This window comes from Lathamus discolor, chromosome 3 (assembly GCF_037157495.1).
Source record: "Lathamus discolor isolate bLatDis1 chromosome 3, bLatDis1.hap1, whole genome shotgun sequence".
Lineage (NCBI taxonomy): Eukaryota > Metazoa > Chordata > Aves > Psittaciformes > Psittacidae > Lathamus > Lathamus discolor.
The window spans coordinates 96,970,818-96,986,624 of NC_088886.1; the positions used below are offsets into that span (position 1 = coordinate 96,970,818).

A 15,807-nucleotide genomic window follows, 5' to 3' on the forward strand; every position below is an offset into this window, starting at 1 on the left:
CACCAGCTACTCCTATGTTTCATGTTTATAATCAGGGCTCATTTTCTCCTTGTTTGTTGCTTCTGTGTTTCTCAGAAGGTACATTTTGTACATTTTTAAGGCATGTAAAATCAGTGAATTTAGGACTTACCGGCGTACCCATCTGATTGGCTGTCCTAGTTGCTGACTGGTAAAAGCACCCAGTTCATGAAGTTACACAAAATCTGTGGCTTCACAAGCAATCCTGTTCGGCTGGCAGCTTTCACTGCTATGTTGTGAATGACGGTCTGCCTGGGAGGAAGCGTTACTTTCATATTGCCACCATCAAACTGGTGGCAAAATGTGCAGGAGTGGCACAGACAATCAGAAGTTAAGGAAACCTGGACTGTCACCTCCTAAGGATGCTGATCAGCATTTGTACCCCAGGCTTGTAAGTATTTCACCAAACATTTCATCATCCAAAAATGATGTTCTTTAGTTGTAAATGTGACACACGTTAATTTGCATGTGACAACTTGTTAGCTTGGTTGGTGGAACATTGTGTATTCAGGTGATTGTCACATGCAATTATGTTATATAAGTATGTCATAGCATTCCATGCTAGGTAATGTGGTGGTGCTGTTACATGCTTATAGTAAGCAGCCTTTTCTGTAGTGAAACGGTAAAAAAGCAGGAAGGAATTGGAGAGATTCTGCATTGTGAGGTTGGTTCCAGCAGAATTGCACATTAGAAAAACTGGGGGAGGTGTTTTTAGTCTTTTTACATCTGTGAAGCTTTTAATTTCCAGGTGATTCTTGTTCAAACTGATGCTATCTGACCATTTTCAGCTTTAAACTCCAATTGTGAAGTTGTACAACTAAAAAACATGTCTCAAAACTACAGTTATTGTTAGAACTAGTTTAGTGCAGGCAGGATAATTCATCTTGTACAAGGGAACTGTTACCTCAAAGAGTCACTGTTCAGATTTACACACCAGAGAAATACAAGGGAAACCCAAGGCTTTACCTGGCAGCCAATTAATGCAGAGCTCCTAAGAAACTGTGTAGAGAAGAAAGCTCATGAGGACATGAGAATATAAGGAAAATAATCATGAGAAAGTGCGTCCTAAATACTGGGGAGGGGGAAATACCAGAAAAGGGACCAAATTACAGCAAACACCCACGACAAGATAATTTTAAAGCACTCTAAGTACTCTGGCAGGATGGAGAATGAAAACTCTATGGCTGGGAACTTGGTGGGCTGCTGGTGATGTGCTGCCTGGGACCATGGGTTGCACGTGGTCCTGTGCCTCTGTGAACACTGCGGACATTTCCCACTTGGGTTGCAAAGACAACTGACTTCTAAAAATCACCTCCACCCAGAATGCTGTATTACCACCCTGTCAGTCTTAACATGCTAAATGTGTGATGTTCTCCCCTCCCTTTCACCCTGCGTTCCCTGGTGTTCTTGACAGTGATTATAGGAAGTGTTGATGCTCCTCTGGTTTTGTTATCAGTTATGTTTTTACCAGTTCCTTGTTACATCACAAAGCGAGACCTGACTAGTCAATGGAGTCACACAGAGAAAGAAATGATGAGGCATGGCAGGAGCTGGTAGCGATGAGAGAACAGACGTAGCTTTCCATGCAAGTGCGTGCTGCAACAGCCTCTCAGGATGGAGGTGGGGACAATGCGGTGCTGAGTTCCACTCCCTGGGAAGAAGCTGCTACGAGTCCCCTCTGATGAGTAATTCCTGGGCAATCCCATTTTCAGTATGATCATCCCAAGCTCCAGACTAGTCTTATTCATCAGCAGCAGCATGACTAATCAATTCTAAAAGTATTTCTGATACTACTTTACTTTGTATCTCGTTCCTCAGACCAGAGGTGGTCCTGCACAGGTAAATAGACTGAACTGACCCCAGTGAATTTCAAGTTCTAATTGAAATTTGTGTGTTTCAGAAGACAGAAGGGCTCACGTAGTTATGGCTGTATCTTAGTACTGTTCTGATCCCTCCGTAAACGTTCTTGGGCCAGCTGTAGTGGTGTATGGGCAGTCTTGTGGGGAGCTGCAGGCGGCTGCAGGGTGCCCTGGGCACTGCATGAAGGCCCCATGCAGTCTGACATCTCAGCAGTGAGTTTCCATACATTATGCAGGGAGACTGAGTAATGAATTCCGAGCCAGCAGTGTCGCTCAAAACTTCCGAAATGAAAATGCTAATCACAGCTGTAAAGAGCATGAGTGGATTGAGGTTTTTCTTGTATGACTATTTGTAGGTAATTAGGATGAAGCCATGTAGGGAAACTCCTCCTTTATGTACAGCGCGTGCTGGAGAGAAGGCTCATGTTGTGAGCTGGGTTACTACAAGTTCCTAAGAGAAAACCTTGATCGGGGGAAATATTTATTAGCATTTTTTCTTTTCATCTGTAAATGTACCTGTGTGGCTACTCTATGCCCTTTGAGCTCTTGTATGATTTAATTTCACACTGCAATCACTTAGTATAATGGAAAGGTCTTTCACCATCTGCCCCGCTCTACTCCCCATTCATAAATAAATGCATATCACAGATACAGATCACAGGAATCCTTTCCAGCTCTTAACTCATCTTCTAGCTCAGCCAAAACCTTGAAATAGAAATTGCACTGAGTGTTTTGAAGTGCAGGACGTCCAGGCTCTGCAGGTGGAGGGTGGGAATGCCCACTGGAAATTCCTGCTCTCCTCACTTAAAATCAAGCTGAGTCCCTGTAGGACCCTTCCCTCTACCAACAGTCCAGATTAGCAGAGTCCTTGAGACAACTAGGTCCCAGATGCGTGAGGGTTCTTAACATCAGTACCATGGGAATTCCCTGTATCACAGTAGCAAGTGATGCTAGGGTGAAATCCAGTCAGTATTAGATTGCTGCAGTCTATATTTGAAGTTTTATTTACATGGTCTAAGCATACAGCCCCATGAAAAGCACAGCAACAAGTGCCAAAGACGACAAAGCTGAACTGTGTGTCGTTGCATTCTTGCAGTTGGTAGGTTACAAAATGTGATCTTGCCAAGCTGCCAAGATCTATCCTGCAGCAATCCAAGACTGAATAATACAATTAACCTACATTCCTGTGTCACAAACAAGTAGGCATGCAGTCGGACAGTTAGAATCAGGAATGTGTATTGCCTTTTTACTGGTGCAGGATCTATCTGCTGGGAGGCAACACCATTTCAAGCCCCTTAAAATCAAAATCACCAAACTTAGGTCATGTTTCAAGCATTTATTCTTTCCGTTTCTTCAGAAGAGTCACTTAACTGCTGCTGTTGTTTCCTGTCCATCCTGGCATAATGGTGGTAATATTTACTCACTTGCTACAGAATTCTATTTATGAAGACTTTAAAGTTGCAAGTAACGTATCGGTATGAAATACTGTATCATTTATTGGTTTTCTTATGCTGGAATTTCTCTGCTAGGACTTGAGAATGGTCCTTTAATAGGTGTGTTTCTAAAAATACCTATTTAGAAACTGAAAAGGGTCCTTTTACTTTATGTCTGTAACTTCTATGCTGTCTTTTGAGATGGGGAAGGGAGAGAGGATGATGAAATCTGTGGGGCAGGTCTCACCTCCCTGATGGCTCTGCTGAAGCATTTACCTTGACTTTTGTGTACGCTGCTACACTCTGTTGTCCATCTTGCATAGCGTGAGGACACCGGGCGCACTCGTTTTCCACCCAAATGTACTTGCCTCCCAGACAGATGTTGCAGAATTTCAATGATGAACACATCTTCAAATGGGTGTGCTCGAAGCTCTCTAAAATCATGTCAGTTCGCTGAGCTTAGCTCTAGGCCTCATTTGCTAGTGAACTAGGCTGGCCTTTGGCAGGCTTTTGAGCATTTCTCCCTGCCGTTGTTGGCAAGTGGCCTCTGTAACTCACAAGCTCCTAGTCACACGGTCTGCAGGAGTGCTAGCTCATCTGACCGTGCAGGATAGACCATGATGGGTGATTTAGTAGCTTTATTGCATAAGTTTAGAGATAATAATTCAGTCCATATTCCCACCTAAAAAACCCCGCCACTGTGACAGAGAGCTGTTTTGTCTTCTCACCAAGGCCTGCAAGGTTTGGTCTGCGCTGTTTGCTCTGTGAAAGATGCCTCTGAACTCTTAGCAAAAAGTTCAAAGCTGTTCTGCCGGTGTTTCCCAAGTGTGAAATAAGAGTATTTTCTTCTGCTCATCTTTTGCCTTTTTTATTAAATAATGAAACTTTCAGGGCCAGCATGATCTGTTGTTATAGGTATGCACACAACTTAACACCCAAGTGCTAGTTCTGGCTCAGGCTTGTAGTGGCTACTACAAGTAAAGCAACATTTAAAGGAGTGGGGGGGGGGGGGGGGGGTTATGGTCACTAGAGAATAAATAGATTGAGTGAAGTTATAATTTCCCTAAAATGGACTTGAAGCTGGGAGGATACCAGTCACAAGGTAACTAGAAAATGTGTACTGATTTGGTTACTATTAAAAACAACAACAAAATTCACCCTTAGGTTATTAGTAAAGGAATAGAAAACACTGGCATGATACTGTAGATATAAAGTAATTGGTCACCCCTATCCTGGATACCATGCAAAGATCCCCTCATCTTAAAAAAGTCCATAAAAGTGGAAAGAGCTTGGAGAAGGGCAATAAGGATGATCCCAAAGACATGCAACGGCTGTCTTATAAATAATAATTGAGTTGGCAGTGAGTTTTTGGTCTTGAAATGACCGAGAGGAGAAAAGATGTAGGTCTAAAACTATGCACAGTATGACAAAGATGGGTACCAGTCAACCTGTCTGCTCCAGTACAAGAAGTGGGGCACATCAGACAAAGCCAATGGGAACAGTACTCAAACCAAACAAATGTCTGATGTGCTGGGCAGCAGGCCTGTGGAGGACACCTTCCAGTTCACTGCCATGGAAGCTGCTGATGCTGAGAGCTAGGACAGGCCCAATGAGGGGGTAAGTACACAGGGGGGAAAGGAATAAAAATTACTACATACCAAAGTCACATCCAACGTGGGAAGTTCTCTGGGCCCTTTGGCAAAGCCTGATATGGTTCTGTAGTTATAAAGCACTGTACGTGCTACAGCCATCCCTACTATACCGCCAGCTGTTCAACTGCTGTCTCAAAACCTCTTCCCTTTCCAATTTATCCCCGATGTCCTTCCACTTAACGGGCACGAAGCATGGGTCTCTCTGGAGTGTGTGCCTGGGAAACAGTGTCCATTTGGATTTCCCAGTCATCTGTGATTGTAATCTGAGCTTCGTGGCCAGGGCAGTGCCTTGACTGACAGCCTTCTGGTGATTCAGTGAACGTCACTGGCGAAGTCACTTTTAGCTGCTTGACAACAAAGAACTTGGGCAGGACTGAAAGTTTCCTGTTCGTGGTGTAGGGGCTCTCTTTGTGTGATACTGTCATACTGCATTACACGGTTGTGGTGCTCTATCCTTCGTTAGAATAACTTAATTTATAATACAAGGAATGTGAAAATTACAGGTCCATAACTACTAGAATCACCCTTGGGTTTTTCAATTTGTGTTTTTTGCTTGTGGGTGTTTGGGGTTTGTGTGTGTGTGGTTTTGTCTGTTTGTTTAAGAGACACTTCAGGAGCTATTTTCCCATATTCAAGGGATATAGTTTTTAACAAGGGTAGCCTGCAGTACTATAGGTACATGCTACTTCGTTCTGGTGACTGACTGCCTTAAAATAATCTGTATAAAACCATGCATCGTTTTTAGAAATGTTTTAATAGAAACCCTGTTTCCATCTGGGAAGCTGAAAGAGCAAGGCAAGCAGACAGGATGTCATGTATGTGCAGAGTTCACTTCACCAGAGACCCAGCTGTGCCCCCTTAACTGCAAGGTTTATCATAAATGCAAAGCATCAGGCGTTGTGGGTGTCCTTTGCTTTGGGCGTAGTGGGGCAGAATGCTGTAGGTGTAGCACACTTGCATGGGCCTGTCCTGGAGAACTGAACTTCTGTTCCTGTTTGTTTCCAATGAAAAGCCTAAAGCTTGTTCTCTGATACCGGTGGGCTTGCATTACTAGTGGTGTATGCCTGCTGGTTGCAGAAGTGCTGGTACAGCAAGGGTAGGTTTTGTTCATCCAGCTGTGTGGAGCTGCACCGTGAATGATTTGGATGAAATCAAATGTACGCAGACTGTAAAATACCCCAACTAGTTCTTTCAGAGACAACATACGCTGGCTTTGAGAAGAGGTGTCTTGCTATTGGTCTGCTGATGGAAGAGCTTTGACCTTGCAGACCAGGACCAAACTGAAGACATTCTGTGTCACCAAGAATCTGAAAAACTTTGGGAAGTTTTTGTACAAGGATTTGTATCAGGAGGGCAACTGGAGGGAATTTCGAAATTGTATCCGAATATGAGACAGGTACCAAGTATTTTGGTACGTGGCTAACTTGGGAGAACTAACCCGAAAACTGAGCACTTCATGTAACAGATGAACCCTGGTTCCCTTCATGAACTGCTTCGCCTGGGCCACCCCTCCTCACTTGCGTGACCCCTACGGCAGGCTTCCAAGGTCCGGCTACGGGACGATGCCATGAGCCCGCGGGGGCCGCGCTGCCCGGGTGACCCCCCAGGAACGCGCTGAGCACGCCTCTGTCTCCCCGTGTGCTAGTGGCGTGATGCCCCTGCTGGGCGCTGCCGGTGAGTAACGCCGCAGCCCGTGCCCCCGCTGCGCCTCATCACCCAGCCCTGCCTCCCCGGCCGAGGACAAGCCCGAAGGCGTCCCCCGCCATTACGAGATGTAGGCACTCCCGTTCCCCGCCACCCGCGCCGTTCGTGGCCGCGGGAAACGTGCGGAACAAGCACACGGGCCCCAGCAGCGCCCCGAAACCGCTGCCGAGCGGTGGGCAACGAGCGGGCGGCACAGGCCGCGCACCGGGTACCGCTGCCCTCCGCGGGGCGCCGCTCTGCACCACAGCGCCCCCGCCGCCATTTCGCCCTTGGCACCGCCCGCCGCCCTCCGCGGGCGCTGTGGCGCCGGCGCGGAGCCCATAAAAGGCCGCGTGTGCAGTGCCGGTGAGTGCCCGCGTTCCGCCCGCGGCATGCTGGCCCTGAGCGCCGCCCGCCGCCTGCTCCGCCCGCCCGGGAGCCCGCTGCTGCCGCCGGGGCTCGCCCGCATGTGTGCGGCCGGTGCCCGCGGCTGCGCCACGGCCGCCGCCGGCCCGGCCAACCCGGTGGTGTACATGGACGTGTCCGCTGACAACCAGCCGCTGGGACGCGTCGTGCTAGAGGTAGGGGAACGGGCGCTGCCGGCAGCTCAGCCGCGGCCTGCGGCCGGTGCCGGGGAGCCGAGGGCGGTGGGACACCTGGGCATGGCGGCCGGGAGCTCAAGGTCAGGGCAGGCCAGCGCGGCGGTGGCTACGCGGCGGACAGCGCCGGTTCTGGGCCGGGGGAAGGCAGTGGCCGCCGCCGGTGTGGGCCCGAAGGGTCCGGGGGGTCGCGGTCCCGCGGGGCTGCTCATCCGCTTCCAGGGCGGAGGTGGGGCGGAGGTGGCTCCCTCGCAGGTGGGAGGCGGGCAGGGGCGCCTGGCTCCGGTCTGCCGCGGCAGCGCTCTCCTGAGTCGGTAACTGGGGTCACTGCTGCGGGACGGCTCTGCGGGGTCTGGGGCTCGGGGCGGCTGCGGCCCCTGAGCTGAGGGGCAGATTGGGCCGTGCCGTGGCAGGGAGCCTCAGCGGCAGAAGCCCTGGAGGCATGGTGCGGAAGCAGAAGCGCTGAACAGAGCTAAGCTCGGTACCGCGGGGTGCGCAGGGGCAAGCGCGGTTCCCGCAGTGACAACGCACCCGAAGCCCCAGCGCGGCTCTGGGTTCTGCGCTGTCAGTGGGGCGCCGGGCGCTCGGCTGGGCTGCTCCTGGTGCAGCGTGCCATGGAGGGCTTCGGCCACAGTTCCAGCTCCAACCTGCTTTCCCCCTCTTGTTTCCCGGGGCGCTTTCTGTGTGGTGCTCAGTGTTCGGTGTTCTGAGGTACTGCTGCTGCGTGCTCTGTGTACCCCGAAAGGGTTGCACAGCTCTGTTTGAACAGGCAGCCGGCTCAACAGCCGGATAGCAACCAGTTAAACGTTCGGTCTCCGAAATAATCGGGCATTTAAAGAAGGCCTGACCATGCAGGCTGCGGCGCGCTCTGCTCTTACAAAAGCACCGGGACTTTAATTGTGGTGTACCGCGTATCCTTGGGGCCGGGCACGTGGCTCTGAATGACCGTGGTGTGTATGGGGAGGAATGAGGGCTGCGCTCCAGCGCCACGCACTAGATGGGGAATGCTGCTCTTCCAAATTGCTCCCCGCTGAGGGAACTGGTTGTGGCCTTCTGCCTCCAGCGCCCACTCTGGGCCCGTGTCAATTGATGTTTTAGACATAGTTCGTAAGGGTTCTCTCTGAAAGGGGCTCCCTTGAGGCCGGACCCCAGTTTCTTTTTCGTGGTTGAAAGTGTCAGGATACAAATTAATTGGATACTAGCAGCTGTCCTGTTCTCAGGAGGTAGCACTTGAAGGACTCAAAGGTAAAAGTATTGCTGTGCAAGTTTCTTATTCGTCAATGAGATTTAGTAAACAGCTGGATTGTATTAGAAAAAGTAGCATTGATGTTACTGTATTGCTTGTTGCAGTATTTAATTTCCATGTTTAAAGATTTCTTGTTTGCCCAGTTTACAGAAAATCGGAATGCATTGCAGCATCAAAGCCTCGAATATTTAGCAAAGTTGTGCTTAGATTCAGCTGCAAATTACAGGCGCCCAAGGAGAGTATCCTGGGGAAGGAACATTGATTCTTGCCACAGCCATACGGTTTCTAGGAGGCTGCTGCTGGTTACTGTCAGGATGTGTGACTAGATAAAACTTCGGTCTTATGTGATATGGCCACGGTTGTATCAATTATAATATTCTGCATTTTTAAGAATGTTAAAAAGATGCATACTAATCAAAATCAGACTTTTTTGTTGGTAACAAAGGTATATGTATGTGTATGGTATATCATACGCGGTTTCTGCTCTTCTTTTTCCTTTGCTTTTCTGCAGATTTCTACAGGTGGCCCTGTGCTGGGGAGACTCTCCAGTTGTATCCAAACTGGCTATGATCCAATCCCTGGCTTCCATTGTTGAAGATTCTTCTTTGTTATTGCTAAATTGTTGTGTGATCCATGATGTTCATTAGACACTACTCAAGTTGCTCTTTGTTAACCAGCCAAAAGCTGCATTGAGGGCATACTTTTAATTAGTAGCAATGTCTTAAGCTGTTACTGGAATTTTGGGTGGCTTGTGATTTCAGCTAGGTTATCACATTGGGAAGAAGGCTCAGTTGTACCAACCTCCCCTGTAGAAGTTTTTCTATGTATGAGTGACAAAGCTGACTTACTAATTCGTCTTTCTTTAACAGCTGAAAGCTGATGTGGTTCCAAAGACAGCAGGTAAGGCAGCACCTCTAGAATTTCATACTTAAATATATAAGATTTAGATTGTGATTTGCAGGAACAAGAATATTCTTTTACCTTTTGGAAACTATTTCCATGTTCCATCCCCGCTTATTAAGTAGAGAAGTATGATATGAGCTTTGTCAGAACAGTGCTAGTGAGGAGTTATAATTTCTTGTCGTTCCTAATAGTTTCATTTTGTAATTTGCACCAAGATGGTGCAGTCCATATGTTGGATTGTCAGTGGTGAATATGTTTAAAACCACATTAGTTTGCATTGAAATCAAATCAATTTGGAAAGGGTAAACGAAAGGGATGGTGTCTTTTGGAGATTTCAGAGCGTGTGTAGGGTTTTGTCACTACCTGACTAGTGCACTGATGTTACAACTGTTTTGTGTTTTATCACATGCTTCCTTCCTGATCTGTTTATTTAGTGGGTCAGAAAAGCTTGTACTTTTCTTTCAGTTCCTGGTAGATTAATATCCTTAAAAAACACTCCAACAACAAACCAAACCAAACCAACCAACCAACCAAAACTGCATCATCCTCAAATTACTGTAGAGAACACAGACATAAAAGCCATAAAATGAAACCTTTGACTCCAGAGTAGTGGGATTGGGAGTGGGGATGTAACAGCAAAATAAAACGGAGATGAGATGGAAAAGGATGGTGTTTGTACCTTGTACTGAAGCCAAACAAGTTTTGTTTCCTCAGCTTTATAACAGCTGGCTTTTAAAGAATGGAAACAACTAATAATACCACCTTAAAGATATTGTAAAACTTCTGCAGTGTATTAACTGGGGACATAGTGAAACTGGGTGTGTTTGATTATATTATGTATCATATGTGGCAACATAATATTTTATGCTTTGTTTTCACAGAAAACTTTCGAGCTCTTTGTACAGGTGAAAAAGGATTTGGGTATAAAGGATCCACTTTTCACAGAGTGATTCCTTCATTTATGTGCCAGGTAATGCTTTTTGTTTCCTTTGCTATTAAATTTATCTGCATGTTATTTATATATTAGAACCAGTTAGATTAGTAATGTTCTAAGTGGCTCTGCTCTAACCTTTGCTAACTACGGAATAAAGAAGTGGCAGTATGCCTTACATCTCTGATTAATTTTTTTTTGCCATGGCTGCTGCTTAGCACATCTTTTGTACAAATAAATAAGTTATGTGTGGACTGTCTTAAAAAGACTGTCGTAAGTCTTTCTGCTCTTGTATAGCAGTGTGCTTTAGTGTGGGGCGTGCTTGGCAAAATGACACTTGCTTGGGGGAAGCATTTGTGGGTAGAATGACAATCAACCTTGTGTTCTGAGTGAGCTAAGAAAACACCATGTCCTTTCTTTATTCCTAGTAGAATAGTCTGTCCACAACAGAACATGTGTTATTTAGAAAAATACTATTTATTTTTTTCTGAACATCTCCCTAATGTGGAGGGAAGGAGGGAACCAAAAGGGTTGGTCGGGGTCAGTCTTTGGGATGACACACTGGAAATGGATTTTGTTTTGATTTAAATGAATCTGTGAAAAAACGTGAGGTGAAGGTTGTAATAAACTGCTTTATTTATTAACTGATGACTGTGATGGTTGCCCCTCCTGAATTTTTTTATTATAAGTGAAGAACACAGCTGTGAGAACAAGAGGCCATAATTTTATGACCTATTTCTAAGAAGAGAAAGGGGACAAGTGTGCTGTTGTCGTGGTTTAAACCGATCCACACAGCTCTTCCACTCACCCCCTGCCCCGACCCTCCCCACTCCCGGAGGGATGGGGAGGAGAATCAGGAGAATGTAAGCCCAGGACAGCTGTAAAGTACATGTTTTCTTGCCTTTGACGTGGAAAGTAAGATTTTGTGATGCTGACAAAGGGACAAAGTTCAGAAGTCCTGCTGGGGTCAGAAATGCATAAATATAAGAAAAATAGAAATCCTACTTTAATGCTGCCACTGATTTGTGAAGTTCTGTGTAGGTCTGTTCTTACCTGCCTTTTTTGTCACCACAAAAAAACACAAAATGAGGATACTCCGTGGCTGACTCCATGATATGGTGACAGGATGAACTGATATTTAGGAATTACTTAGAAGTCATCACTGAAGTGGAAGTACAGTCATAGGTTTCAAATCTTTTAAAGTGAGAAGGGGCAGTAGTGGCCTTTCCACATGCTGAAATAGAGTGTTAATATGATTCAGGCAATTGGTATAGCCTAATTGAGGTCATCATACCTAGGACTTGACAATTCAGATGCCTCCACATAGCATGCAGCCTGTAGAGCATACCTCTGGGCCTGTGTAGGAGTAGCTGTAGCACCACCTATAATAGATTACTCAAGGTGGGAATGGGAGGATGAACATGACGTGAAATACTTGTTAGGTGTGAATTCTTTGTGATGTCTCTTCTGGGAGAGGAAATTGCAGGTTGCTGGGAGCAGCATTTGGTAGGCACTCTTGTGAGTTGCTGGGGATTTTTGTTTGGGCTTTGTGTGTCTAACCCAAGACAGATGGTAGATAGACATCTATCTCAGCAAGCAGAGTGTAGCTGAGGAAAAAAGTCTAAAGTAGCTGAGGTGTAACACAAACAACAAGACCTAGAAGTAGCAAATAGTAATATTGGAGATCCTGACCAGTATTAATACCTGTTGGAAGAGAGAGAGAAAGAGAGGAAAATTTTGATGTCTTGCCTGTGGTAATGGTTTTGGGTGATTTTGTTTTGAGGCATTTGAGGTGTTTCCGAAAATTACTGCTACCATTTATTCCATCACATTTGGGAACAAGGCTGGCAACACAGAAAGGTGGCTGTTGCAGTTATGGATATCGGTTGGAGAATATCGGCAATATCTGGAGCAGAAATTTACTTTTAGCTTGATTGTACCTTTATCTGGTTACATGGGTTTAAATCCTCATGTGACCATGCTTATTCTTAACCTGAAGACAATTTGCTCATTTGATTTCTTTTAAATTGGAGTGAGTATACTTTCAGTAGCATAATTTCTGATGTAAAGTGATGCTTGCATGCTGTTAAAGTTAATAGCGATTTCTGTTTCAGGGTGGTGACTTCACAAATCATAATGGAACTGGTGGAAAATCCATTTATGGCAGTAGATTTCCAGATGAAAATTTCATACTTAAGCACATAGGACCTGGTAAATAAATTTACTTTTTGTACCTTCTGCTGACTATCACCTATAATGAAACATTTTTTATGAAGATGTATTAAAAAAAACCCCAACAAGATGGGAGGGACACTTGCTAGTTAGAGAAATATCCAGAAGTTTAACAATGCATGGTCCCTGGCATGAGCTTATTTGTGTAGACTATGCCTGACAAAGTAGGACTGACACTGTGAGTCAGCCTGTAACAGGTGGCATTGCCACTCTTGATCTTGCTGTAAAAGGGACTGCAGAATAAGGTATTTTTATGGTTTTTTGCATTTTACTCACAAGTTCTGCAAAGGTGAAATTACTGCTTTTATTGTCCTCTTTCATAGCGTAAGGTCATAGACTTTGCTTCTCCAGTAATCATCTAAGTAAACATTGAAACGAAGTGATCTGGGATTTCTTATTTACTAACATAGGCACATCCTTTTAAGGTCAAATCCAGAAAAAGGAAAGGAAAAGTCATACATAAGGACATTAATTCAATTCTATAGTCTCTTTTGGGATTATTACTTCTTCATCACAGTAAACTACTGCTGCTGTTGAACCACAGTAGAGGTTAGCTGATGTTAATCATGTTCAGAATGTATACAATGAAGTATATTACTAACATTCTTGCTGTGGAAAGAAGGGGGGCTGGGCTGGAGGGAATAGTCAAAGGCAAGTCAGTGTGGGCCATCCCATCTTCTGTCTGTCCATCTTAATCCAAATGTGCAGAGGAAAATTGTGTTCTCCACTGCGTACTTGGTATGCCAAACTAATAAGCTCCTCCTGTTGCTGTTCTAGGTGTTCTTTCAATGGCCAATGCAGGACCCAATACAAATGGATCTCAGTTCTTCATCTGCACTGCAAAAACTGACTGGTAGGTTCTTAGCCCTGCATATTAAGCAGATGAATTGATGCCTGCATCTGGAGCGTTTGATTTTCTTAAGTTTTTTCTTGTTTGTGGGTGGTTTGATCGGGGTATTTTTTGGTTGGTTGGTTTGGTGGGGTTTGGCTGGGGCTTTTTGAGGGGGGGTTGGTTTGGGATTGGTTTCTTTATTTGGTTTTTAATTTCCAAATTGCTTGTTGTACAATGGAATATAAATGGTTATGTGCTACTTGAGGGAGGAGGGTCTGTGGGTGTGACAAAATAGCTGTCCCTCAGAATGCTTCTAAGTCCAGAGCTAAAAGTATTTCACTTGTAGAGCAGTTGTGGCTTTGCCATAGGCTTGATAAGCACGTGAGAGCTATGAAGATCTGCTGACATTCCTTCACTGAGCTCGGTTTGGTTCAGTCTTTATGGTATTTTAAGTGAAACTCCCTTTGTGTGTTTGTTTTACAGGCTAGATGGAAAACATGTTGTTTTTGGGTATGTAAAGGAAGGAATGGATGTCGTGAAAAAAATTGAGAGCTTTGGTTCCAAGAGTGGGAAAACCTCCAAAAAGATTGTCGTTACTGACTGCGGCCAGCTGTCCTAGCCTTTTGCCTCACCATTCGTGACAACTTCAATGCTGTGAAAAATGAATCATAAAAACATTTCTGATCCCATGAATAGCACCTGTGGAACCACATTTTCCCTGCAACTTGGTCCAACTCTTATATTTATATTGAATAATACTGATCAAAAGTAAAAACAATACCTGAAGCTTGTTTTAACTGAGCTGATGTGGTAGTCACTCTGCCACACTGATTTGATAGAATCCCATTCTGTTTTGAAAGAAGTAGCACGGTCATTTGAATGCAGTGTTGATACTGGCCTGAGCTTTTGGATATTTCAGGTGTTAGGATTGGTGGTGGAGTTGCAACTAAGTGTTCTGTAGTCAGGGCTTAGATAGAAAGAGAGAAATGCCACATTGGTGCTCATAAAAACCTATTGTTCGTCTCATCGTTTTGAAAAAATAGTAACTAATGCTCTCAGGGCTGTCAGGCATTTTCTTTCTGTGTCTCAATTGGAGTCTATGCAATAAAGTTAATGTGTGACTGTGAGGTTTTAAAAATTTAATTCTGTTTTAATAATCTTATTTTTTTGTAGTCTCAGGCCACCGTTTAAACCTGCATTCTATTTTACCTGCTCCAGTGGAGCAGTGTGACTTTTGGGTTAAGTAAATTGCGTTAGGTTGAGTTAGCCTTCTGCTAGAGCTCTGCCTGGGCAATAAAACCACAAATTAGCCAGAAGATCTTGGGACTTTTTTATTATGCAACTGTGAACTTACTTGAAGTGCGGTTCTGCTCTGAGGTCTGGGTCTGTAAGGAATACAGCACGGTTCTCAATAGATAGTCTGTCTTTGCATTTAGAGAATGTAATCAGAGTATAGTGAGCTTGCTTGAGTGAGAAAGAAGGTTTCATTGCATTTTTTTGTCCTGTTGGTCCTGCGAAGTCAGCCCACATGGGGTATTACTGGGGTTGTGATTTCTTCTCACGTATCATCATCATCGTCATCATCGGTCAAATTTGGTCACCACAGAATTGCAAAGCTTTGCTGTGCAGCAAAATCACTATCGAGGTTGATGCACGAGAAGGAAAGAATTCAGCTGATCATATAAACACATTTCATTTGTATGAACTGCTGTGTTTTATGTGGCGTGCTTGAGCAGTAACAAATGTTGGAAACTCACAACATTGCATTTAGAATCACTAAGGCTGTAAAGTATTCATGCTTGTGGGGAAAAAAGACTGGTTTTGTGCAGTAATCTTGATGCTGAAGAGAAAAATAAAATGTGATGGCTCTCTTCAAATGTGAATTTACTTCAATTGCATTCTGATAGTATGTGGGTTTACAACTATTTTGCACTGGATTTGTTTTCTACTGAGAGCTGCATTCTTGTGTGTACAAGTTAGTATTCAGAGTGTACTTTTGCAGAAAAGGGAATTGAAAAGCTTTTTATTCTTTTCACTATAGATGCTTCACCTTTTTTTGTAGCATTTTAAAAATATGAATTTGGGTTGGTTTGGCTTATTTCAGTTTGATACGATAATGAGGGGGGGTTGTGTTCTCTTAATTTGTAAGTGAAAAATAATTAAATACAGTTCCACCACAAAAAAAGTCTTTCGTTTTCTTGAAAGCAGGAGTGTGAGGAGCTGAAACCTGTTGTGTTTACTTGGCCTGTTCTGTTCTGTCTGTTTGTTAATGGATCTGATGCGGTAGTAGCAGAAGCCATGCTGTCATTGGAGAGGATCCCAGCAAGAAATGCGGTACTGGTGCCGCGCTTTGCCTCTCGCTAGTGAATCTAAAATAGCTGGTGTATGGATAGCGATTCGGGTTTTGAAACTTGTCTGG

The 15,807-nt window shown here is 44.8% G+C and overlaps 1 protein-coding gene across 2 annotated transcripts; it reads left to right on the forward strand.

The window, feature by feature from the left end:
- Nucleotides 1-7,018: 7,018 nt before the first annotated feature.
- Nucleotides 7,019-15,573, forward strand: PPIF (peptidylprolyl isomerase F). 2 transcript variants are annotated; one of them, XM_065670731.1, is made up of 6 exons: nucleotides 7,019-7,226; nucleotides 9,360-9,390; nucleotides 10,275-10,363; nucleotides 12,439-12,535; nucleotides 13,334-13,409; nucleotides 13,872-15,573. In XM_065670731.1, the coding sequence occupies exons 1-6, from the start codon at nucleotides 7,038-7,040 to the stop codon at nucleotides 14,005-14,007; spliced, it is 618 nt and encodes a 205-aa protein (XP_065526803.1). In that variant the 5' UTR covers nucleotides 7,019-7,037; the 3' UTR covers nucleotides 14,008-15,573. The 2 variants fall into 2 exon arrangements, with proteins under 2 accessions (XP_065526803.1, XP_065526804.1); XM_065670732.1 differs by lacking the exon at nucleotides 7,019-7,226 and adding an exon at nucleotides 7,513-7,558.
- The last annotated feature ends 234 nt before the right edge of the window (nucleotides 15,574-15,807 follow it).

Excerpts from the sequence above, each read along its gene's own strand:
- PPIF (XM_065670731.1), top strand. The coding sequence starts at position 7,038 with ATGCTGGCCCTGAGCGCCGCCCGCCGCCTGCTCCGCCCGCCCGGGAGC. Across the intron at positions 9,391-10,274 it reads TGTGGTTCCAAAGACAGCAG|AAAACTTTCGAGCTCTTTGT; the intron begins GTAAGGCAGCAC and ends TTGTTTTCACAG. Across the intron at positions 10,364-12,438 it reads TTCCTTCATTTATGTGCCAG|GGTGGTGACTTCACAAATCA; the intron begins GTAATGCTTTTT and ends TTTCTGTTTCAG.